This window comes from Ciona robusta, chromosome 14, assembly GCF_009617815.1.
Source record: "Ciona robusta chromosome 14, ASM961781v2".
In the NCBI taxonomy this organism is placed as follows: Eukaryota; Metazoa; Chordata; class Ascidiacea; order Phlebobranchia; family Cionidae; genus Ciona; species Ciona robusta.
In genome coordinates, this window is record NC_143248.1 from 5085326 (window position 1) to 5112632 (window position 27307).

The 27307-nt window shown below is 36.8% G+C and overlaps 2 protein-coding genes and 1 long non-coding RNA gene across 3 annotated transcripts; 2 read left to right on the forward strand and 1 right to left on the reverse strand.

Moving 5' to 3' along the window:
- Window positions 1-374: 374 nt before the first annotated feature.
- On the reverse strand, window positions 375-10640 carry LOC149725289 (uncharacterized). The gene is made up of 6 exons (XR_016386524.1): window positions 10504-10640; window positions 10097-10263; window positions 9775-9910; window positions 6463-6614; window positions 1972-2113; window positions 375-1408 (listed from the first exon to the last, which is right to left on the reverse strand). It is a non-coding gene; the product is annotated as an uncharacterized LOC149725289 (long non-coding RNA).
- LOC149725290 (complement component receptor 1-like protein) lies at window positions 6458-17397 on the forward strand. Its single transcript, XM_089892907.1, has 19 exons — window positions 6458-6598; window positions 7683-7768; window positions 8397-8492; window positions 8775-8910; window positions 9299-9424; window positions 9830-9922; window positions 10109-10246; window positions 10522-10648; window positions 11498-11610; window positions 11956-12147; window positions 12603-12803; window positions 13217-13405; window positions 13772-13969; window positions 14306-14500; window positions 14890-15078; window positions 15328-15439; window positions 15666-15817; window positions 16408-16571; window positions 16872-17397. The coding sequence occupies exons 1-19, from the start codon at window positions 6553-6555 to the stop codon at window positions 17073-17075; spliced, it is 2757 nt and encodes a 918-aa protein (XP_089749033.1). The 5' UTR covers window positions 6458-6552; the 3' UTR covers window positions 17076-17397.
- Window positions 17398-25245: 7848 nt separating this feature from the next.
- Window positions 25246-26843, forward strand: LOC149725291 (uncharacterized). The gene is made up of 2 exons (XM_089892945.1): window positions 25246-25476; window positions 25837-26843. The coding sequence occupies exon 2, from the start codon at window positions 25872-25874 to the stop codon at window positions 26598-26600; it is 729 nt and encodes a 242-aa protein (XP_089749071.1). The 5' UTR covers window positions 25246-25476; window positions 25837-25871; the 3' UTR covers window positions 26601-26843.
- Window positions 26844-27307: the final 464 nt, after the last annotated feature.

Consider the following 27307-nt stretch of genomic DNA (forward strand, 5'->3'; position numbering starts at 1 on the left):
CATAGACATGACATAAATATGACATAGACATGACATAAATATGACACACATGACATAAATATGACATAGACATGACATAAATATGACATAGGCATGACATAAATATGACATAGACATGACATAAATATGACATAGAAATGACATAAATATGACATAAGCATGACATAAATATGACACACATGACATATATATGACATAGGCATGACATAAATATGACACACATGACATAAATATGACATAGGCATGACATAAATATGACACACATGACATAAATATGACATAGGCATGACATAAATATGACACACATGACATAAATACGACATAGACATGACATAAATATGACATACATGACATAAATATGACACACATGACATAAATATGACATAGGCATGACATAAATATATAAAAAAAATTCACTTTAAAACAATACAACTACTTGTTTTGGTCAATATAATATTAAAATTTTATTAAAAGAAATTAATTTAGACAAATTTGCAAACCGATTTTGAAAATAATTCACTTTAAAACAGTACAACTACTTGTTTTAGGCATAATAAAATTAAAATTTTATAAAAAAAATAATAATTTACATAAATTTTTAATTGGAATTTTAAAAAGATATTCACTTCAAAACGGTACAATTATTTGTTTTGAGCAATATGAAATTAAAATTTTATGAACAGAAATTGATTTACATTAGTTTACACAACAATTTTTTCTCAAGTTTTCAAAATAACGTTTTTTTAAATCACTTTAAAACAGTACAATTACTTGTTTTGAGAAATATGAAATTATAAGTTTATTTAGAAAAGTTAATTTACGTAATTTTTTAAACCGAATTTGAAAATAATTCACTTTAAAACAGTACAACTACTTGTTTTAGGCATAATAAAAATTAAAATTTTATGAACAGAAATTGATTTACATTAGTTTACACAACAATTTTTTCTCAGGTTTTTAAAATAAATTTTAAAAAATCACTTTAAAACAGTACAATTACTTGTTTTAATCACCATGAAATTAAAATTTTATTAAGAAAAATTAATTTACATAAATTTTCAAACCGAATTGGAAATAAGTTTTAGTTCAAAACTGTACAAATATTTGTTTTAAGCAATTAATATTAAATTAAAATGTTTATGAAAAAAATGCTACTTTACATTATTTTACACAATATTTGTTTTCTTAATTTTTCAATCGCGTTCAAAAAAAAATTATTTAAAACAGTACAATTACTTGTTTTGAGAAATATAAAATTTAAATTTGATGAAAAATTAGTTTACACAACAATTTTTTTCCAATATGCAACCAATATGAAACATCCATGTTGTTAGAAGTTTATTTTGCTGGAATATTCGAATTCGGAAGCGTCATCTTCGGTTATATTTTCGTAACGCCAAAGTTTTAACTAAAAATGTTAATAAATAATAATTCATACAAATAGAACGCCATAGGTTTTTAGTTATAATACAGTTTTATTTAAATTAAACAATTACAACTCGTTGTAAATATACGTTGTTTTGAGTTTATAGCAGCCAAACCTATTTTTGTAATATGTGCGCCTCTCTGAATGCACGCTTATATAATTTAATTGATTGTTGAGTGTCTATAAACAGTCTTGGTGGGGTCTCGATACAATGGGCCAACTTTCGGTTCGAAAGGATATAATTTATTTTAATAGGAAGAATTTGAAGCATGTTTCCGCACTTTGGGCGGTTAGTGAAGCCTATTTCCAAATAGTGTGAAACACCCATACAAGTGTGCTGTACAATGAAGCGAAGCAAGCCAATAACTTGCCAGTTATTTCATAAAACATGGAAAAGTTACTAAGCACGTTAACAAATAAGTGACCCCGCGTTACAACTACCACCGCGTTACAACTACCAAGTGTCTTGCCCACGGACACAAACGCTCACACAATGATGATAACCTTCCACAACCTTATAAAACAGCAAAGTATAAAATACTCACGTTGCCAAAATCAATCAACATGAACTTTATCTTTGCCTATTTTTCCACTCTCTGAGCCCATATTGTTCTGAGCGAAACGAGCAACATAGAACTTCCACTTCTTGCATGTCGTGGTGGGTCACATCATGCAGCCATCACTTATCTGGTTAATATTTTAACGTTAAATCCAGAATGTATGGAATGGAATATCATAGGGACAACTTAGACAATGTAAATAAATAATTTACAAAAAATACTTAAAAAAAAAACAAAAAAAAAACGTTTAATCTAAAAATGTGCGTTTTAACTAAATTATAAAAGCTATAAATTTGTATGCCAGAGACAACAAAATTATTAGAGTGTCAAGAACATGTTTTGTCCTTTCACGCTTTAATATGTTTTCCATGGAAACTTTTGACCACAGGTCGTATTTTTGTTCGTCATTCAAAAATACGTCAAACTCGAACTTGTTTTTAAAAAACCTTCAGCCAAAAAAACACAGTTTAAAATTTCAATTATTTGTTGCTCTGATACGGGCAAATCCTCTTAATGTAAAAATATACGGGATTTAAAAACCAGTCGGTTCTCATGTAGCGGAAAAACATTTAAGTGGGAATTTATAAACTGGAAAGCAGATTGTGGCCGTTTGAATCTCGTACGTGCGTAACCAAGTCTTAGAAACACAAATGTCATGAAATACAATGACGTTAATGGGACGAGGTAATGATACATTCTTGTGCTATTTGCGACTTGTAAACTCACGTAGCTGTGTGTATTATTCTGACCACAATGCGGCAGAAGATGTCATTTTATCGGCGATCATATTTTGTGGTTTCTTTGAAATGTTTTTGGCTTCCAATTAATACTTAATGTTAACACTTAACTTTAATATTGCGTCTCGCTCTTTGAACTGGTGAGATAAGTGTTTTAAAGTTGTCGACTAACGTGGTTTAATGTACGAAAACACGTGAATTGCAATATGCGGCACATCTTTAATTTAAATTTGCCAATTCCCGATAAAAAAAAAACGACAAAACAAAAATTAATGAGAATGGGTTATTGGTTATACAAGTAGAGTAAACTTTCCGATTAAAATTAAAGTCGACAAAACTAATCCAGTAAAATAGGGGCTTTGGGGATTGTGGGTTACATAGGCTCGTGTCCCATGGCTATTGGTTGGTGGTTATTCGTTTGTAGGAGTTAAAGTAACTTATTTAAAATTTGAAATTTTCTGTCTTGGGTAAGGGTAGTGATACAACTCTGGTGTAATAATTAGGTCTCCAGGTTCACGTATATAGGACCTCACCCGTATAGAATGGAATGTGCATATAATGTTGAGATAATGGGCCAACTTTATATAGTTTACACCTCGGATCAGCAGGCGTGCCTTGCCGTACAAAGTCACCCGGTATAGAATACACTGGTTTAGAATCCAATTTGGTATAAACTTTTGAAATGGTGACATTTTAGGTAGAACCAAAATAAATCTAGTCTTGTTTAGTTTCAGCAATTTTATGAAACAAATACGGAGATAAACTGGTTACTTAAGACGATATGCACCATTAGTAATCCGTATGAACACACGTATACATATTTTCAAAAGACAACCATATGAAATAGCTGGGTCGAGAAGGCGCCGATGTTCTATAGCTTTCGTAAATAATCTCTTAAGAGCGGTTTGTTTTCGCTATATCGTATACAGCATGTTATTTCGTCTTGCTGTGGATTTAGGATTAATACGACGCCTACAACATAACCACTCAGATCAAATGCGTACATCCAATATACTGTGCGCCACAAAACATCTAGAGGGTCTAAGTATGTGTTGTCTTGCCAACAGTTATAAAACCCTAGCTGTAATCTGAGCTTAAAGTGTATTGAGGTGTAAGCACATTAAGTGTCGACATGTGTTGTGTGAAATACGGATATTTATAAATTTAAGGTGCCGCAAACCAATGTACTGAATTACCAAAAGATTTTTAAACTTGTATTTAAATATATAGTAGGTTGGGGTAAGGTGGCCCATGTTTTTATTCTCTTTTACCGCCATTAGGAATATACAAAGAATATTTACAGAATTATATAACTGTATCACCACGGCAAGGGCTTTGTGAATTGTTAAAAACACGAAAAAGAAATGCGGAATATTATGTGCAGATGGTATCCATCTTACCCCACAGTACTATATATAAAATTCAGGATCAGGAATTCTTAGACACATTCATTTCAAATCAGACGTGAATGTACATAATGCCAGCAATCAAAGTGAACTAACGGTCTGTTATTATCAAATTAAAGTGAAAATTAAACACCAGCAACTGTAAAGTAAAACTTTCCCATGCTATGTATTATGTATAATTGATATCATTCTATAAAGTTAATCGTTACGTTATTGATGACGGTTCGTCTGTAGATCACAGCTTTTTAACCTATGGTGGCGATTCAAATTTTAGGCACAAATTAATAACAAAGGCTCGGCGGCACAATTTACAATATTACATTCCGCACAATTTTTGTATAGTATAGGGTGGGCGAAGATGGGACACCCTTCCATTTTCTCGTCCCATTTGTTAGTAAATAAAGAACATTTACAAAATTATAAAACCGTATCCTCAAGACTCCCATAGATTTATTAAATGTTTAAAACCCGATAAGGATAATTAAATGTAATGTGCTAAAGGTGTCCCGTCTTCCCCCGCCCAACTGTATAGTACTGTTGGGTAGATGGGGTGCAATTATAGCAACTAAATCTCATATTTTACAAATGAATTGAAAAAGAGAATCTAATCCCAACATATAGTAGGGTGGGGTAAGATGGGACACTTTTTCATTTTATTTTTTCGTCCGCTTTTGTAGTAAACAAAGAACATTCAAATAATTATAAAACCATATCCTCACGACAACCAAAGACCGTTGTTAGTTGTTTAAAATCAGGATATTTGGATATTACGTGATGAAAGTCTCCCGTCTTTCCCCACAGTACTATACATACTGAAAAACGATTCGGAAATTTTCATACACAATGTGTGCTAATTATCCATCTTACCTCACAGTGCTATAAATAAATAAATTAGGAAGTTATGTGGCCGCACACATACATACATCAAATATTTAACATTCGTGAGAAAATTTATCTATTGACGTCACAACCTCATATACGTTACACAGTATTGCGTCAGAGTTAGAAAAACAAAATGTCGCAAGTATGGCTGTTGTGTAATTGATGGGTGAAACGAGACTACTTAAGAAATAATTTAATTACAAGCGATAATTAAAAGTTAGACTACAGTGGCCATCGCGGTGGGAATTCCCGTTTTTGGCATTCTAGAAGAAACCGTTTCCGTGAAAATTAAACAATCAGGTTTGTTAGCGAATTATCGAACGTATAGACGCGACGACGTTCACCGCGACTGGCGCCAAGTTATTGCGATTTATGACGTCATAATATGGAATTGATTGACACTTCTTAACAATGAACCGTAGATTTTACCATCTGACGTCACAAATACGCAAAACGCGAATTATCGCGCGTCGTCTTTGATGCTTAAACATGGCAACAGTTGAAGGTGTGAGTTTCTGACAAAATATAAAACGCTAAAATGGCGATTTTCAATACTGGTCAAAACACTTAACAGAACATGCTCAAATCCAGTGGTTGATGTTCCATTCAATATGGGTGGGGCCTACGACAAATCACCCCAAAGTTGGCTCATTACTACGGTGGTCACTAATGGGTTGTATAATTTTTAGCATAACCGAAAAAATAATCGCCTACAAAGTTACATACGTGGTAATTCGAAAGCCTGCACGTGGTGTATGAAACAGAACACCCATGTTATATTGACCCTGGTTGCCCCGCTATGAGAAGGTAAATAAGTTACGTCGATTGCTGCCATTGCGGGCCTGCGCCTTTGGACAGAACACTTAAAATCCGCAATTCGAAATTATTGTCCGACATTCTGTGGCATACCTCTGGTTTCCTGCTTTGATAACCAATGTTTTGCTGAACTTTATAAAAAGATGGTTACAAAAACACTGATGATTTCACAATGATTCATGTAAACACAGAAATCATAATCAGCAATTTAGTGCTTTAACTATACAGCAGCGGTAATGTGGGTTTGATGGTTATCCATTTGTAGCTAAAATGAGCGAAGTAAAACTGACTCATTGTATTTTACATTGAATTAATGCTGTTGGAATTTTCCCTCGGTTTTAAATCCGCGAATACGAAATAAATCGTGCGAAGTCCTATCTCAAACGGGTTAAACTATGTTGTATATTTGACCAATACATATAATAAGGGTTGACGTAAGTTGACTTGGGGCGTGTGAGTTTATTCTCTCCACATGCGCGTGAACACCTTTGTTTCAGTCGCCTACGCACGCAGCAGTACCGGTAGTTAGAAGAACTTTGCTTTTTGCGGTTTCAAGTTCAGAAGAAATTCTCTCACTTATCTCAGCCACATCGGTACGACGCGGCGAGACACGCAGGAAAAAACGACTGACTCACCAGAAGTGGCGAATATCTGGTTCCGAGCTCCTTATAAAAATGGTCGCTCTCAAGGATTGGCATCACTTGAAGAAGTAATCGACGAATGAAATGAAGTTTCTTGTTCTCGGCATCGTGTTTGTAGCGACCACTGAAGGTTAGTGCTGGACAATCTGTATTTGATATAACGTGTTTTATAATATAGTATAGTGTGGGGAAAAGACGAGAGTCCTTTAAGCACATAATATCCAAATATCCTGGTCGTGTTTTAAACAATTAACAACGGTCTAAGTCGTGGGGATACGGTTTTATAAATGTTTGAATGCTCTTTGCTTGCTACCAAATGGGACGAAAAAATAGAATAAAAAGGTGTCCCATCTTCTCCCACCCTATTTTACTAAATATAATGAGTTGAATAAAATCGCCGACCACGGAATTATTTAACCGTATCCTCACGAACATAAATAAGCGTGGGGATTTGTTAAACCACGATTAAGAAATATGAAAGATATGTTTTAACGATATCCACTTATACGCCACAGTATGCGTAACAGTGGGCTATATCAAAGTATAAATATAAAGTAAGGTGGGGAAATATAGGACACCTTAAACATAATATCCAAATATACTGATCGTGTTTTAAACAATTAAAAACGGTCTATGGGAGTCATGAGGATATAGATTTATAAATGTTTGATTGTTCTTTGTTAACTGCTAAATGGGTCGAGAAAACAGAGTTAAAAGGTGTCCCGTCTTTCCCCACCCTACTGTATAATATTATATTGTTAAACGAGTGATGTCGTCCAGCAGCAAGTACACGGCTGAGGACTTGGGATTCAGAGTTAATTACCCCATTAGGTTACTGGTTTATTTTATATTCACAACGTGTCAAATCAGTTATTTTACCGCTGTTTCTTCGCAAATTTAAATTAAACTGAACATTCGTGAGCATCGGTCGCTAATTGTATCTTCATTTTCTGTTAAAGATGAACAAAATTTATTTTATTTATTTAAACAATTAGTAATCTTTAATTTCTGTTTACTAATTGTTCAAATAAATAAGATAAGTTTTGTTTGTCTTTCCAATGGCTAAAACAAAGTCAAATCAGTTATAGAAATAAATGATAGGATTTTGCAGTAAAACCACAGTCGTTAAACACGATATGTATATGTAGAAAAATCTACTTATACGGGAATAACTTTAGTTTTCGTAGTTATAACAAACTTTCTTTTTATTTCAGCCTTACAATGTTGGACTTGCCAAAACGCAGCAAACAACGAAGAATGCTTGGCCACTGGGCAACTAAAGACCTGTCTTGAAAATGAGGTAAGTCACAATGAAAGAGCATATTGCCAAAATCTAGCTCGCGGCAAACACATGTGACAGCGGAAACCCTGGCCAGCTAAATTCAAAGCGTCTGCAATTATATTGCGTGGTTTCACGGCCTGGTATTTAAAGCGGTGCTAGGTTGAGCGCTTTATATGGGATTAATGTAATGACCATTAGGCTTACGTTAGACACAGAAAGTATGAAGGTGTCAGTTCGTATCGGATATAATTAATACAAGCCGATTTATTAATTGGTTGGCAGACCTTGAAAGTAGAACTATGTACGGTAGCGGATTATTTGGCTTTTCACTGAAAATATGAAGTAGCAATCTTTAAGTAATTTATACGGTATATAATGTTCGTATCCAGGGTGATATTGGAGACGTACGAAGCCATAATTGACGTCAATGTAGCTTTTATAACTCATTAAACTTAAACCATATATACGAGTTAATATAGAGATCTCTAGTAGGCCGTAAGCTATAAGTTGCACTGCCGACGTTGTTAAGAATACTTCGAATTATCGCTCGTAAGTCGCCGCACGTCATAGCGCCTTTTGTTGAGTCACAAACAAAATTTCTCGCTCCTTGATGAATCGCGGTTTTAAAAATAAAATTATTTCACAGGAATCATGCCAGACTGAGGTTCGAACCCTTGACCGAGGAGTTTTACTTTTTAAAAGATGTAAACAAGGCCGAGCATGCGACAACAACTTTGTGCAGGTGAGATGTGAATGAATGTAACTTATTCATCCTTGCGTAGCGGAGCAATGATAGTCGTTAGAACACGATTACACGAGTGTTCTGTTTGATACACCTGTACCCGCTTGCGAGTTACCACATATATAGGCCTATACATTGCATGGAAGTTATGAGGATACGGTTTATAAATTGATAAATATTCTTCGTTTATTGCCAATTAGGACGAACAATGGATTAAAACTCTGAACCATCTTACCCCACCCTGTTGTACCATCTTACCCTAACCTACTACATTACAAACAGAACCCCAGAGCTGCGTGGATGCCCAGTCAATGCAATCACCGTGTACCAAGTTCAGTATGTAGATGTTGCTGTGACTTTGACCGATGCAATGAACCTGAGATCGATTGTTTGACTTCCACACAGACACTACCACCACGTAAGGATATATAGTATCCTATAACAGCACATATTCTGCTGCTGGCCCTCCCTGGGTAAAACACTAAACGGCAATTGCTCAAACCGAATGGTCACTAATCGGTTGTCCATATTTTCAGCTGCACATAAAAAAAGTTAAATTAATAATCACCCACTAAGCTACATATTTGGAATCTCGTAAGCTGACACGAGGTATATAGAACAAAATACCCGTGGTATAACGACTGTCAAGGTGGTCTCACTTGTGGAAGCTTCGCAGTAATTTTAGCTTCGAGCTTCTCTGATTTTTAAAGTAAATACACTGACCGAATACAATTAATATTTCACTGTCTTGTAATTTTAACAAGCTATTAAATTCAACTTTTTATTTTCATATTTTTTCCACGTAGAACATGACCCTGCACCTGTTCCAACATGCCAGCCATTACCCCATCCAAGGTTTGGACACAAGTTGTGTAGCCATGATGGGGTTAGCGATTCTATTGGTACAACATGTGCTTTCACCTGCAATCCTGGTAAGTAACACACAATTCTACAATTTCAAAGCCTTTCTACTGTCTTGAAGTTTCATTATACATAAATTCATACTTTTAAAAAGTTGCCAATGTTAAAATATTTTTATTTCTTAATTTCCTTTTAAATTATATACATTGTATATAAATATTACTTCGCAGTTATAATAGCACAACTAGTAACATATTCCACAAGCTTGACATGTGTATTTCACTAAACTCCTACTGTAATAGTAGTCCTCTCTCTTATTACTAGTTTCTTCATTGCTTTCACTTCCCTTTACTGTTTTAATTAATTTGATGTTAATATTCAAATAAATAAATCTTGTGTAATGTTACCTTAGATGACCTACCCAAATAAAACTCTTTATTCAAATCTTCTGTTTAACTCAACTTTCTTCATTGCAGGTTTCCAACTTATTGGAACTTCATCTTCAGTTTGTTTGAGCAGCAGTGGTAATGATGGGCCAGCATACAATAACCCAACACCTGAGTGTAAACGTAAGTGAGTTATATATACAAATATATCACAGTTGTGAGTGTATGCGTCCTAAAGAGACCTGGCATGTCCTAATAAAGGCAACATTATTAGGAGTATGAAAGTCGGTCCTTCAAGTTCACTATTAAAAAAATGAAAAGAAGATCCCTTTCAGACTTATGGTAAAAACTTCTTACTTTTAAATACAGCAACGTTGTGCCGACCTGTCCTGCGTCAACCACAAGATGGTAGGTTCACTTGCACTCGATCATTCTTAGTTGGAAGCGTCTGCTCGTATATTTGTAATCCTGGATTTGCATTGATCGGACAACAACAACTTACATGTGGTAAGTAGGATCAACATCTGCATTGAAATGAATGCACCAAGATATTAGTTATAGACTGTTGTGCTTGAGTGCATAAGGGCAGTGAACCTAGAAACTCTAATATGAAGCGTCTATAAAATGCCTCTGTGGGATCTGGATGATAACACCCTGGGTGTTGGGGTAATGAACCTACATCCTGGGTATTAGGTGCGCATTGATGAAAACCCTCATATAATAGTAACAAAAAAAACACTGTCAAAATTATAATTGACACATACTGGTGCTGTGTTGTTTAGGAAATGACAGGAAATGGAGCGATCCTGCGCCAGTATGTATGAGAATGAGTTGCTCCCCTCCACACACGGATCCAATGAATGGAGATGTCGTTTGTACCGATGGAAACATGATCGGAAGTCTATGTGTGTAAGTTGAAAGTTGGATCAGTTTATATTTAATGTTGTCATTAGGGGTTGTTGGACTTGTTGTAACTAAAAAATCGAAAAAATAAACAAAAATAACAAAAATAAAAATAACTATTCACAAAGTAACATACATGGAACTCGTAAGCTGGCTCAAGGTGTATTAACATCTGTGTTATAACGACTGCCGTTTTCCGGCAACGCAAGGATAAAGCTAGTTACATTCATTACATTTAACTAGAAGATACAGGGTTCTAAACTGTCCGGCGCCGTGGCGTAGTGGTTAGCGCACCTGCCTCTAACCCAGAGGTAATGGGTTCAAGGCTCGTCGCTGCTACCATTGTGGGCGTATGCGTCCTTGAGCAAGACACTTAATGGCAATTGCTCCAACCCAGTGGTCACTAATGGCTTGTCTAAATTATCAGCCATACATAAAAATGAAAAAAAATATCCAAAAAAAATAATCACCCACAAAGTAACATACTTGGTAACTCGTAAGCTGGCGCGAGGTGTACACCCGTGTTATAACGACTGTCGTTTTCCGGCCACGCGAGGATAAAGTAAGTTACATTCATTCATTCAAACTCATGTAAGTCTTTGGGCAAAACACTTAAGAAAATTTCTCCAACTCAGTAATTCCTTGTGGTCTGTTTAAATTGTAAGCCATACAAAAAGTTCCATAAAAAACAATTACCTACAAAGCTACACATTTGGTAACTTGTAAGCTGGCATGAGATATATGAAACAAAAACACCCGTATTATAACAACTTTCATTGCCTCGCCAAGGATAAATAAGTTCTACTTATTCAAGAGATAAATCCAAGTTATATAAACCTCACCCTTATATTCCAGCTTCACATGCAATCCTGGTTTCATGTTACAAGGCCCCCCCACATCTACATGTGTGGATGATAATAATGGTGATATCTCAGCTGTGTGGGACCAACCTCCCCCCATATGCCAAGGTATGTCACTGTGGTGGATTGCATTTAAAAACCAACACAGGCTTTTTCAGAGATTGCTAAAAAAATTTTCAATGTTAAAAACATAGACCTTAATTTTTATATATGTAACATAAATACCAAGATATATCTGATCCCCTATGTGGCAAACTATGCTATGTTGAAATTAATCACACATTTTAAGATGCATTTTACAAGTTATTGTGTTAGAGACCATGCCCCTTATGCTGGCTTGCCAGGTAATCTTGAATGTGGTTCAGAGTTGGCTAACTATACCAGAACCCCGGGCACTTCAACACGGCACCCATGGCTTAAATAAATATATTTTACTTACATTAAAACTTTCAGCTTCCACTTGCCCTCCTGTCCTCTCCCCCCCAAACAATGGTGTGATGTCATGTAACAATGGCAATAACGTTGGCAGCGTGTGTTCATTCACCTGTGACATGGGTCATGCGATCAACGGGTCCCCGAGGTCAGTTTGTAACTATGGGGTTGGTATCGTTGGGGAATGGAGCTCACCAGCGCCACTGTGTGACGGTAAGTGCAAGTAGTTTAAATTATCAAAAAAAAAAAATATCTCACAAAAAAATGCAAAACATGATTGAATCTCAAAAGGTACAGTCCGTGTCAAAATGTACAGCCAGAAGCGTTTAAACTAAATAATGAAACGTAATACAGTTACATTCCTCTCAACCATACGGTAAACAATTAACAAAAATGACAATCAGCCACAAAGTTACATAACTAATGTGTAAAATACAATCTCACCTATTAGTATCTTATACCAGTCATTACTTATGCCAAAGGGGGTAGCACACCTGCCTCAAAGGTTGCGGGTTCAAGGCTGGACGTGGGCGTTTACCAACATCTGGTTATATGTGTTATAATATTAAAACACCTATTTTTTAACAACTGATGTTACCCCACCCCGCTATGATAAATAAATTACATTAGTTCATATTAATAATTTAACTTACTTGTTTATGTTACAGCACTCAGTTGCATAAACAGCTTAATAGCTCCCCCTAATGGCTCAATGAGTTGCACAAATGGTCAGCTAGTGGGCAGTGAGTGCTCATTCTCCTGCATAGATGGTTACAGCTTGATTGGCTCACCTATGTTGACTTGCGTTTCGAACCCAAGTGATGAAACGGATTGGAATGGGAGTCAACCTAGATGTCAATTCGATGCTCGTAAGTTTTGTATACATGAAATCTTCAATACTCTGTATATATGGTATCTTCAATATTATATATACATATATGGTATATACGGATCTTAAATAATCATGATTGCCAAAGTACGACAGTTTTTGTAAGCATCGGCACAAACAGGGCGAGGTTTAAAGCCTGTGGCCTCTTGCTCCGGTAATACAATAACCCAGATCTGATATATTGTACAACTTTATAGTTATGTTTCTGTAAGAAATAAAAGGCCATGAGCAGGATCTGCTAACCCCACCCTTAATAAACACTATGTTAAAATACTATCTACTGTTACCTACATACTTTATGCAGATACCCTTTATACTTTGGGCTGAAACAGGCCATTACAAATATTTAAGACGATCTGTTTTTATCCAAAATCTTTCATATTTCTCCAACAGCAATAACGTGCGAACCCGCTCATGTGGAACCAAGTCACGGTTCAGTGATTTGCACCAACACCAACATGGTTGACAGTTCATGTAGTTTCGCTTGCAACGAGGGGTATGCGTTGATTGGTGAACCAATATCTGTATGTGTGGGGGGACCATTGGTAGCATCATGGAGCTCAGAGTCTCAGCGCTGTGAACGTAAGTAAATATGTTAGCTAATATGATAACTAACTGAATTTGTTAACTTAGTGAATGTGTTAAGTTGAATGAATAAAACTTACTTTATCCTCGCATGGCTGAAAACAACAGCATTATAACACGGTGTTCAAACACTTTGTGCCAGCTTACGAGTTACAATGTATGTTACTTTGTGGATGATGAAGTTATTAACTTGCTTGGGTAGACCTTGAACCTTATACCAATACTTTTATGTAATATGAAATTAAAATTAAACTGCTTTAGAAAACCATATGCTTTCCAATAGCTAATGTACTTTTCTGTTGCATTATGTAACACCACTTAAAAGCTTAGATTTGACACCTTATATACCACTCACATCCACAGCTATAACTTGTGAGCCCATCCAAGTGAACCCAACCAATGGTAGAGTCACATGCAGCAACATAAACAACTTGCACAGTATATGTAGCTTTGTATGCGACGATGATTATCAACTTATCGGTGCAACTACTGTGGTATGTAACGACGATGGAGATAGAGATGAACTTGGCGCTTGGAGTACAAACCCGCCTTCCTGTGCAAGTGAGTTGTTTAGGGTGGATTAATTAAATATGCTACTATAGAACCTTATCTATATAGAGTATATACGTGTATAAAAAAATGAATGTTAATTCTTCTCGTATACACCATGTGTGGCCAAACTTAATGAATGTAACTTTTTATACAACTTATTTATCTGTATTTGGTAAAAGACAATAACATATGACAAAATTAGAAATTATTTTACCTTTACTAGTACATAACACATATTCAATTTACTTTTCTTTGCTATTTCAATTAACCTGATCCTAATTACTGAATTAAAAAATAAATAAAATTTATGTTAAGTTATAATAAACATTACCTTACTTTGCTTAGGAAAAATGTGCAGCGAGGCCCCTCCAGCCCCATCTAATGGTTTCCGTGTCTGTAGCGATGGTAATTATATAAGATCTCAATGTGAATACGGATGTACGGGTGATTACTACAGAAGGGTCGGACCTCTATATTCAACATGCATGGAAAATATTAATGGGAGTTTAAGCTTTGATAATGAGGCTCCAGTTTGTGAACGTAAGTTGGGGGTTATGGGTTGTATGGGTGGAAGTTTTTTACATACATGGTTGCCACTCCTATGCCCACAGTCGAGTGGCTGAACCTATTGCAGTGTGTGGATAAGCAGAATTTTGGTTGGTTTGGTCATTTATATCCTTGTGGTTGGGAACTTGAGTGACTTATCCATGGTTGCCACTCCCATGCCCACTGTTAAGTTGCTAAAGCTAATACAGTGTGTGGATAAGCTGACATAGGCAATAACCATCTAAAATACACAGCTTTCAAAAGCTTTAAAAGTAAATGTAGACTGTATACTTTTAGAATTAACTATTTAGACACAAGTATTCAAAACATATCCTCACATTATCTAGCAATAAAAATATAACATTATCATACACTTTCTACAGTAAACCAATGTCGTAAGATAGTTCGAATTCAACATGGGAACTTCCAATGTACAAACCAGAACCAAGTGACATCCCAGTGTTCATACCAATGTGACGCATCACAAGGATATACTTTGTTCCCAAGGAATTTCACTCATAACACTTGTCTTAACGATACAACATGGAGTCTTCCAAGACCATGCTGTGCCAGTAAGCCTTTTTGTATATACCATATTACCTTAACATTTTATTCTATATGGGTAATGTACTATGACATAGCATGCAGTGGATCATGACCCTCATGGGGTTCAGGCTAGAGTTGCTGTATTATCCCCACCAATATATAAATATTAAATATATATTTTTTTACATCCCTTACCATGTATGGTTTCAAGTTTTCTTCCATACATATATTATCATAACCATTATGACATCATCAACCACATTGTTACATCACAGGAAGTTGTCCACCGTACGCAGTAATGGATCTGGTTATTGTGATGGATTCGTCGTCTTCTATTCGACCAAACAACTGGAGAAAGATGACAAAGTTTACAAGAGATCTTATTAGGTAAGTTGTATGTACATAAAGTAACATGAACTTTATTTATCTCTTCGAATACCATAGCAAAAATTAAATTAATAAAACAGGGAAGAAAGCAGCAAAATGACATTTGTAACAGACTATGGGTAAAACGTAAAAACCACTGTAAAAGTGGCCAAAAAAAGTGCTTACCTGCTTTTTACGATCTCCCTTGCAGTATATGTGCCACCAATTTAACGTTATTTATTCACAGCATGTTTGAAATTTCACCAAACGTAACTCAAGTGTCCGTGTTTCGATACAACAAGAACGTCGACAAAAACACCCAGATTCTACTCAAGGACCATCCTAATAGTAAAGAAGAATTACTGCAAGCATTCGATAGAATTCCGTATAATGGAAGTGGTAAGTTGGAATATACTTCGTTGGGAATAAATGTAGCCTTTTTTATCTTAATGGTAAATTTGTTTCGGGGGTATGAACAAAGTACAAAATACCGAGAGTAGAAAGTTGGCACTCAAGAATGCTTTTTCAAATAGAAAATAAAACAGTTATTTTAAAATAAACATGTCTACCAAACAGAGTAAGAATCCTACGACTAGACAGCTAACATCGTAATAAAACACGCGTAACGTTTACTTTAGAAATTTAGAATGACTGTGTAGTTTACATTCGCTATAGGGGATTTTCCCACAGTTAAAGAACCGCTGAACCGCACACACAGCTCTCTGTTGGGCGCGGTTTCTATTCTGTATGGGTAAGGTCCTAGCGTGACATGTCAGGAATTGAGGCCAGGTTTGGCCCTTTACCACAACATTGTATATGTACAATCACGGATATCTCTAGTAGGCTGTGGCACAATCTATTCTATAGGCTAGAATCGGCCCATTACGTTTACAAGACTAACTCAACGTAACTCGCATAGGAGAAAATCCCTTACCTAGTTAGGGTTAATTAATAAAAGAGAATTTGACTATTGCATAATAATATTACAGGAACACAAACCGGCAAGGCATTGAAACATGTACATGACGTCATACTTGCGGAAGGGAACGGGAACAGACACGGGGTTCGTGACGTAGTTGTGACGATTACAGACGGCAAAGCTGCAGATAATGTGACGCAACATTCGTTGGATATTAGAGGGACAGGAGCATTGGTGAGTTGTGTGGTTTAACTATGGAATTCCGGGTTCGAGGCTCGGTGCGAACACTATTGTAGACGCGTGTGTAAAACACTAAACAAAAAAGTAACAATCCACTAAGTTACATATACGTGGTAAATCGTAAGCGAGCACGAGGTGTATGAAACAGAACACCCATGTTATAACGACCATCGTTGCCCAACCACACGAGGATTAATAAGTTACATTCATTTATTCGTTCTGAAGTTTTCCGCTACTTACGCGATGATAAATGAGTTGGATTTATTCATTCATTCTTTCATCCTTAATCTACAGACATACGCCATCGGTATCCGCACTCCGGGTAGACGAGGTCCAGATAGAGCTGAGTTGGGAGTTATCGCAGGATCCGAGAAGAACTTATTCCTTCTTACATCTGGTTTCGAAGGTTTTAACGAAGTATTCGCGCGCCAACTTTCATCCGAGATTTGTGGAGATCCTTGCGGCCAAGAAGCCGACGCGCATCCATTGTTTCATTAATTAATACGTCATAATAGAACAAACACATGTTAGGAACACTCGAACGTAAAACACAATGCACTTCTATTTGTGTGTTTTGGGTATAATCTATTACATTGAACGCATGCGTTAACGCAGCGCAATGTAGGTATTTATGTGTGTGTTTAACTTATGACGCTGAACGCATGCGTGTTGGGCGTCTAAGTTATTACTTTGTTTGTATGTCATGCTTTTGAACATACGCCTTTCCTTGTCGTCTTGCCATTTGTTTTACGCACAGCCAGTGGAATTTTGTAGCTGTACTATTTATATTGTGTTGGAAATAAAATCTGTGAAAACAAAACGTGTTAGGTGTCATGTTTGTTTCCATCGGTGGATTAAAATAATCCCAGTGAAAAAATATTGTGCCGCTAGGTGGCGATCTGGGTTTACTGAGGAATGTAACTTATTTTGTCCACCATGTGTGTAATGTTAAGAATACACCCATGTTATAACTCAACAGTGAGCATGAGGTGTATGAATACACCATGTGTGTCTGGTGTATAAGAAGACACCTACGTTATAACTGGATAGTGAGCATGAGGTGTGTGAATACACCATGTGTGTCTGGTGTATAGGAAGACACCCATGTTATAACTCGGCAGTGAGCATAAGGTGTATGAATACACCATGTGTGTCTGGTGTATAAAATGCCACCCATGTTATAACTTGACAGTGGAAATGAAAGTTTATGAATACACCACCATCGTCATGTTATTCCAATCCAAATGCACGCGATTCTCCCTCAGGCATCCGGCAGCTTTCGGGCGAAATTAATGTAAATTTAAACCTATATTTACGCGCAAGACAATCTTCGGCTTATGTGGTTTTACAAACCAATCTGTTTCCGCTAAGGATTACAAGGAAATCAATCAGAGCGTGATTTTCTCCGTTTAGTCAGTAAGACTGATGGCATAAGGGGAACGCTGTACAAGGGTGTTACCGTTTAATCGTTATAAATCTGCCCTGAGCCAAACCGGTTCTTCGTCAAAACGCGGATTACTTTATACATAGTTTTTATATAAAGGTCACGGGTACAAAATAGACAACGGTAAATATTCAAGTGTAAAACGTTTCAAACAAGTTTGAAATAAATAGATTTACAGAAATATTAAATTGGAATTGGTCGAACACGACAGCAATGATGAAATTGCTTAGCTAACAGGCTAAAACATTTTTTGTGCAATTAGAAGAACCGTGTGGATTTGGAAATATATTGTATAGGGTGGGACGAGATGGGACACTTTTAACACATAATATACAAATATTCTGATTAAGGTTTAAACAATAACAAAGGTCTATAGAAGTCGCGAGGATACGGTTTCATAATTCGTTGAATGTTCTTTGTTTACTTCCAAATGAAACGAGAAAATGGAATGAAAAGGTGTCCCATCTTTCCCCACTCTACTATTTGATTCGTTAAATGAGCGAATGTTAATCATGTTAGACATCATTCTATAAAAAAGTGAAATATAATCCTACAAACATCATAAGCTTTATGCTTAAACATCATAATTTCTAATTTACTTCTACATTCCGCGGATCACCCTAATTATAAGCTATGATTGGAGTAAATTCGAACAAAATAATATAATAAGAATAATCACCCACAAAGTAACTTACTTGGTAACTCATAAGCTGGCATGAGGTTTATGAACACCCGTGTTAGAAGGACTGCCGTTTGCGGCCACGCTAAGATAAAGTAAGTTACATTCATTCAAATAAGCCAACCCGCGCAACAGGTCTGGCATAACATACGCTGTACACAATAAAGGCGGCAATTTATCTCAATATAGAACATAGCTCTAGAATTATGCTTTGACAGGACAGTGATTTTCAGCAAAGGTTGCAATTTCTTTATACAAACAATTTGTGGTTCATTCGCCACTTTATGAGAGAATAATATGGGAATACTAACATAATGTAGTTGCCATAAAAAATACACGTGTAAACCGTAAATAAGAACATATTACCTATTTATCAGAAATATATGACATAATAGTTTAACAAATTATTGTTTTACAGCTAAATTAACTTGTAAATAACAGCACGGGAGTATTTTATAGCGCTTCCACATTTTCAAGTTATAATACAGATTAATGGGTAAGAATTTTTTATCCTACAATAAGTAAATGGCTAAAACAACTTTTTATTTTTCCAACAGATCGCATAAATAATCATTGCACTAATCTAACTCATGCACAGGATTTTTGGCAACATAATACCCAATTATTAATCGTATCTTTACCAATTAACAACGCTATTTTTAAGTTGTGAAGATACGGTTATACAGTTCTGCAAACATTCTTTGTTTGCCACCAAATTGAACGATGAGATCAAAACATGAACCACCTTTTATCCCAATCAACACTATATATCCGCACTTTTTATTTAGACGCCACATATGGAAACGTTTTGCTTTTTTGCATTGTCTTCTAGTGGTACTTATACCTAACTGCAGATAGACAATGAACGGGCAAACAACTCAACGGTGAATAGCAACGTATCAATTAAAGCGCAGGTAAGTAAAAGTTTTGTTTTAAAACAGTTATTAGAAGGTACACGGGCGGAACTCAGCAGAACGCTCTTCCAGTATAAGATAATAATTTTAAACAATTTATAAATAATTTAATTTGCTGTAATAGACTTCCAGCGGTTGCAAGATATCTTAAAACACCGATTTCAATAAATTGAATTGCTTTGTGCTTTGTTTTGCAAAATTTTAATGGTTTGGATTTTGTTTTGCGGAATTAACTCGCGGAAACTCCTGTCCTACAAATACAGGATACAGTAGGGTGGGGGAAGATGGGACACCTTTAGCACATAATATCTAAATATCCTGATCGTGTTTTAAACAATTAACAACGGTCTATGTAAGTCGCGGTTTTATAATTCTTTGCCTTTTCTTGGTTTACTACCAAATTGGACGAGAAAATATAATGAAAATGTGTCCCATCTTCCCCCAACCTACTGTATGACAAGAATTATTCCGGTTGAATAACAATATCAGACAATATGTTTTATAACCAGTTGGAAAACAATATTGGGCAATATATGTTGTTTTGCTCGCAAAGTATCGATACTGCGTAAATGTAACGAAATCACCTCTACCGAGTAATGCGCGCTCAAAAACATGTTTGTCTGGTTACCACATAATTGATCCACGGTACAGCTTTATATCACCGAGGATTCACGCACGTGTATTATGGAAGGTTACTATACGTCATCAGTTTCAAAACCGGGAGTTCCCGCAAAAATAAAACAACAAAATATGCATCACGTGAATAATAATTAATAAGTTTATATCCTCGCGTGGCGGGGCAACTACAGTCGTTGCAACACGAGTTTTCTGTTTCATATGTATCTTGTTCGCGCGGGCTCTGACGAATTACCACGTATGGAATTAGAGTTTTTCTATGCAGCTATTAATTTAGACAACCTATTAGTGACCACTGGGTTAGGACAATGAACGCTAACTGTCTAACCCAAGGACACATACATATTGTCGGCATGCGCACTTTATATGATACCTATGTACAGTAGGGTGGGGGAAGACGGGGCACCTTTTACCTCTACTTTCTCGCCCCGTTCAGTAGTAAACAAAGAACATTTAAGAAATTATAAAACTATATGCCCATGACTCTCATTGACCGTTAGTAATCGTTTAAAACACGACCAGGATATTTAGATATTATGTGCTAAAGGTGTCCCACCTTCCCCCACCCTACTATACTTAGAAATTGTGGCGTAATTTTTTACGGGAAACTACAGAAATGAACCCGAGTTTAAACCCATATATAGAATAAATGACTTGCTTCTCCGTAGCGTGCGATATATACCGTTGACAGCGAATAAGTGCTTCTACTTACAACAGTTACAATGAAATGTCGCAACCGCGTCGTGCATGCCATATATGGTATGTTTAATTTATGCAGAGGTAATTCTCACTTAAGTGCTGACGAATCATGACGTGGCGTTCCTTTCTCTTTACCGTAGTCACATGTTTATGACCGAACAAACATATCTATCAACACGTTATGATATACCACTCAAAAAATCCATACGAGAATGTAATAATAGAATCAATTCCAGATCGTTACGTCATTTCCGCAAAGTAAACAGTCACGAATACTAGAACAACAACGATATCTCGTGATCATCCCGGCTCTATAGTCACTGGGACAGCTAGCATTTTACGTAAAATAAGTGTATTGATCCAAGCGTTTCCTGTTTTGATGCGAATTTCGAGTCAATTACTCAATCAAAGGCACTAAAACCAAACCCCAGGTGCTTAATATTATGAGGGGTTTGGAATTTCAAATTTTGTTTACCAGCGCCAACCAGTATGACGTCACAGAAGCGGTTGTTCGGAAACTATAGGAAAGTTTGACCTGTGTTGTCCTTGGGGGGTTTCCCGGTAACGTGGCGTGTTCTCAGACCAACCAAGCCATTATACAATTATGGTCAAGGAGATTCAAAGCCTGGTACTTTCAAGCACCCGATCTTGGTATAAAGGGCCAATTAAATCTGAATACAGCTGCTTAAACACGTTGTGGGTTCCTTAAACTTTTTAAAACTCGAACTCGACTGAAATCGCGTTTAATTATTCATAACTTTCGATTGAGTGAAGTAAACAATGTTGTTACGTCACACAAGGATGTCAATACGTCACAAAAGTCAGGCGCGGTTGAACCGTAATCGATTGTTAAACACAATTCATCTTTCAAGGTAAATGAAGCGCGAATAAGACGCGACTTCCACCAAAGTTAGATCCTCTTGTGACGTCACAGTTCGCCATTAATGGTTAAATAATTGATGCATCCCTAAACCGCGGAACACAATTGATGAATGAGTTCGCAAACAATATCCTTTGATGAGGTGATTGTGACGACAAGGTCATGACCCGACGAATCGAGCAATATCGCGTTTATTTAGTTATTTTCGAAAAATCATTAACTCAACAATACACAGTGCGCACCTGCAAAGCATAGACCCTCTTGCGGGCACGTGGGTACGTTGTGACGTCACAGGGAGAAAATGTTACGTCACAGAGAGATATGATGACCTAAGTTGGGAAACTCAAATAATTTGCGCTGCCACATCAACTGAGAAAATTAAGAATTGTGAAAAATGAATGGAATTTTAACGAAAAACAAACGTTAACCAGTGATTTGGTGTCTAAGACATATGCGAGGTGAAAAGTGAGCTGTTTGAAAGCTTGCAGCTGCGTTTCGATCCGCGTCTATCGCGCCAATCATCATGGTATAATTAATGCTTTGCTTTCAACGCGTATAATTGGTGAATATAGGCTCAGAAAATGAGTTTCTGATGCTTGGAATAATTGGAGCTTCGTGTAATCCAGAAGTAATTAGCTCCAGGTGTTTGGTGATTTTAATCAAACATTATGGATAACGCTGGGAATATTAGAAAAGAGAACCAGAACCACTATATATAGTAGGGCGGGGAGATGGGACACCCTTAGCTCATAATATCGGAATATCTTGATCGTGTTTTAAACATTTAACAACGGTCTATGAAAGTCGTGAGAATACGGTTTTATAATTCTTTGCATTTTCTTTGTTTACTAACAAATGAGACGAGAAAATGGTATGAAAGGTATCCTATCTTCCCCCACTCTACTATATATTGTAAGCATTTGTTTTCGCTAAGTCACTCCACTTTACTATGTGATACGCAAGATTTTTAGTTCAATATACCCCCAAGATTTTTCCACAAGACGTTTGGTGAAAATTTCTCGAAATTAAATACCGTCAGGTTAAAGGGTTCGCAGTAATATGTTATTTTTTCTTTCCGTTTTCACCGTTTACTCTTACAATACTTATGAACTGCATTTTAATATATATATATTGTTGGTTTATTATTATGTTGTAACCTTCCAGGCACACTAATATTTAACGCCACGAATTATAATAAAATGATTTATATAGAAGGGTGGGGTAAGATGGCTTATTTTGTAATGCAGTATAGGGTGGGGTAGATGGTCATCTCTGTAATCTATTTTCTCGTCCCATTTGGTAGTAAACAAAAAAACATGGACGGGGCACAGAAAAGACGCCACAATAATATGCCACATAAGCTATCACCTATTATTGCCATGTTTACAACATTTTCGGTATTCCCGTGCACTTTGCACCGACGTATTCAGCTTTTAAGGAGACGGAAGACGATGTTGTTGTTAATAACAGGAGTGCATTTGATAAAAAGGAATTCAGATTGTAAAAAGCAACATGACCCGTCGTCTGGATTCCAGTCTACAGGAACTGAAGTGGTTCCCATCCACTGCTATTGATGTATAAATAGCACCTTGTGCAGCCTACACAGCAATTGGAGGTTTAAATACATGATGTAGGCGCTGTGGTGCTCGGTCTTGAGGAAATTAATTCTGAAATTAACGATTTACAGCAATTTTCCTCTTCACGAAGAAATTTCTCAGCGATAATAGATTTGCGGGCAGAAAATTGCCTGTTCCGTGTCACAGTGTCACTTAAAAGCGAGAACTCCATCCGGCCGGATAGAGCAATGTCCTGTACAGTTTCATTTGAACCAAGTTACCCGCCTGTTGGCAATTTAATTAATGCCTTTCTCCTTACCAAGTTACGAGCTTCAGTTCCATAAATCAATGAAAATTTCCGCTGCAATAACGTCACATATTGAATGGCAGTAAATGACCCGGAAAAATTGAAAGAGAAATATTACAATGTCTGACAGCGGAAGGACCAAGTTTCAAACCACACACAAGGAAAATTCCATGCCGGACGTGTATGCCAATTACATAAAATGTCTGGTTATGTAAAATATTTTTCAAACCGCTCTCTACGTTGGTATTATCTCAATAGAATAATAGCTTTACAGGTTAAAAACGAAATATATATTTTCAAGCCATATTTATGCGTTGGTACAAATCCATTGCTGAGTGGCTTCGCATTGGCCCCTATAACAGGTGGCGTTTCATTAGCCTTTTTTCTAATATTTTTATTAAATATTTGGTGGGATTCAGGAACCTTCACAAGAAATTATCTGGTTCACCGCTATTTTTAAAATTTGATGGAAATCAAACATTGGACACCTATTTAGCAAACAGCGACCGCGATTTTTTGACGTCACAGACCTTTTTGTGACGTCACGACCGCAGATGTTTCCCTGTTATCAAGTGTTTGCGTACAAACGTCAGAACGTTTAGAGTAGACCTACAGCGACGTCCAAACCTCGAACGATCGTTTGTTGACATAGTCTGTCTAGATTTCACCTGTCGAGCTAAAACGCGGACAGACGCTTGATGGCCTTTGATAGATCAATATGACGTCATAAAAACAGTCGATAGTCACAAACACTTTCGTTGAATTGGATTTGTTTGAGGGCGAGAATCCCACCGCGACATCGATTGTTACAAGTACGTGACTCACGACAGCCATTGTTACGAAACATACCACGTGGGGCTCTCAATTAAAGGGCCTAAACACACCCCAAATGTACTTCGCTTTAATCGATAGAGTGTGTTTTTCTAATTCCAACGACACCTTACTTGTTTTAATCGGTTCTGTATAACCAAAGATATTCCAGCTCAAACACCGTGAAATTCAAAAAAATGATTTGAAAGTTGCGTGGCGAAAAAAATTGAGAAGTGTACTACCCACGTGACAAAATTGTTGAAGCGTGGCCGCTCTCATTCAGAAAGGCGAGAGGCAGTGTTTTCAGCGAAAAACGAGAGAACAAAAAAAACGCAAAAAAGCACAAAAAAAAACGCAGGTTTCGCTTTTACGAATGAATCAGTCACGTGACTAGTACGTTCCTATGTCACAATCACGGAGCTCGTAGTAAAAAAAAGATAGCGCTAGAGATCACTGTTTGAGGACGAATATCTCCGCCTATACTGGACCAATTTTAATAAGCAAAGTATTTTTGGAATCAATAAAACGGTCGCTTTATGAATTTACCATAAAAAATAAAAGTGACGTGGGGTGTGTTTAGGCCCTTTAAAGGCACATTAAACTCACGAAGAGAAGGAAAGATAAAAACATTTCTCCTCTTTCTCCTACTCCTCCCCACTCCAACTACGTCACCGTATTACAAGACAACAAAAAGAAAAAGGTTGTCGATGAATAAAACCGAGCGGTTTGTGTACAGACATCACATGTGCTGTTATGTCGGTCAGATATCGTAGAGTTTATCATTAACCGTATGTATGTACAAGACCTGCTGAAAATTGCAGCGACCTATTCTATCATGGGTATTAATTAACGAGGCTTCGATAAGAAGTAGTAAGGTGACTTTTTGCAGCGGGTTTTGCAAATCTACGCGTGTGGTTTATTTGCACGTAATAAACCAACTACCTTGACTTATAAGGAAGCGACATCGAGGCAAGGTTAGAGCGGTTAATATCTATTTAAAGGCGTATAGAGCGTAACTAAACGATAAGGGGTTGGTAAATAAACAATATGACACTGACTAAGTCTGATATATTAGTTGTGCGAAGGTTTCGAGTGACTGCCAATGGTTGTCAATCTTATTTTGTAAGTCGTGTTGCTGAAGCTATTGCAGTGTGTGGATAAGCAGATATGACATTTGGTTGGTTTGGTCATTTATATCCTCGTGGGTGGGAACTTGAGTGACTTATTCATGGTTGCCACTCCCATGCCCACAGTCAAGCTACTGTAGCGTAGTAGTTAAGTTAATAAACTATAAAACCTCATAACAAATCTAACCGATTTTCTTTCCGAAACAGATTTCTGAATTAAGCAAAAATATAAACTTGGTAAAATGACGCCTTTATCTGACGAGGAAACGGTGGCACCGAACTACACGGGAGAAGCCAAGACTGGAAACCTCATGCTGTGTTCTGATATTGGGTCAATGCACAACGAGAAAATAAAAGAACCGACCACCCTTGCCCCGGCTTTGAACTCCAGACTCTCAGCTCTCCGAAATGGCCCAACCCGTCCCAAAAGAGAAATATTTCCGCGTTCATCATTGTCAGGAAGCAAAGCAAACTCAAAGCTTCCACGATTAGTCAAAGTGAGCGTATACACCAAGGCCGTCAACCCATATATGGTGATCCACGATTCCAATCGAAAATACGCCAAACCAGTTGCATGTATCAAGCTCATCAACAGCGACATCAAGCGGATAGGTAACGATAATGACGTCACTGACGACAGGGAATTTCAAATCCATCGTCACGATGACGTAGACGGGTCAGGGGTCGTAACATTTCGTGCAATGTCGTCAGAAAAATGTGACGAGTGGGTTGACTTTTTACAAGGGCTTACCGGCGTGGCTGGTGGTCAAAGTAGCCGCACATCCGGTTATATTCCGGGTTCAAGCGTCCTGCCCACCCTCGTTGAGCAAGAAGACATCGACTCCGAAAACGCTCCTTCCGCCGAATCCCTGAAGGCCCCAGCCCGCAGGAAATCCCGGGAGGGCCGACGTAACAGTTTGAATAGTCTTGGAATACGCTTACGTTGCTACAGCATCGGTAAACAAAGATAATCTACGTCATTACTTTGTTCCAAAGCGTCCACAACAACCAGCTATTGTGACGTGACAAGTTTTTACATTTATTCGAATCTTTTATTTTATATATTGCCTTAAAAGGTGCTAACCGCGAAGAATTCATTGTTTGTCGATTATTACGCTGTGCATTTTATGATTGTTCACGCTTCGTATTTCCCTATTTGTTGTTTTGATATTACTTTTAAAAAGTGACAAAAATACACAAAATATTTAATATTATTGTTTGATGTATATATGTTGTTGTTAGATATAGTAACAGGTCAAAATGTTAAAGGTCAAAGGTTTAAACTTACTGGTCTTTGCTTTGTACAATAAAAATTGTCTTCTGACTGACGTCATATTTGGAAATCTTCTGGAAAATTCTGAAGTGGGTGGTTATGACGTCATATATCGCACGAGTGTGTTGTTTATCTGATGTCAATAACAAAACATGTTGTAACTTGTTATGTTATGTTAACATATGCGGTAAACATCACGTGGGAGTTGGTTTAATATAAGCTGATTCAGTTATTTCTTGAGTATTGCAGACGTCTGTATAATGACGTCATCAAGAAGTGACGTCATCAATAATGGCGGTAGTTTGGAGACGAATACGGTATTTAATCCATGTATTTCGAATTAAATTTAAATAACAGATAAAGTTTATAGAAGGTATTACATTTAGTGAAGTTTTTAGTATGAAT

What these genes read in the sequence shown, in the direction of transcription:
- LOC149725290 (XM_089892907.1), top strand. Translation starts at nt 6,553, where the DNA reads ATGAAGTTTCTTGTTCTCGGCATCGTGTTTGTAGCGACCACTGAAG. An exon ending in CCCAACACCTGAGTGTAAAC is followed by an intron (nt 9,923 to 10,108) that starts GTAAGTGAGTTA and finishes TTTTAAATACAG; the next exon opens with CAACGTTGTGCCGACCTGTC. An exon ending in TCCAAGACCATGCTGTGCCA is followed by an intron (nt 15,079 to 15,327) that starts GTAAGCCTTTTT and finishes GTTACATCACAG; the next exon opens with GAAGTTGTCCACCGTACGCA.
- LOC149725291 (XM_089892945.1), top strand. Translation starts at nt 25,872, where the DNA reads ATGACGCCTTTATCTGACGAGGAAACGGTGGCACCGAACTACACGGGA.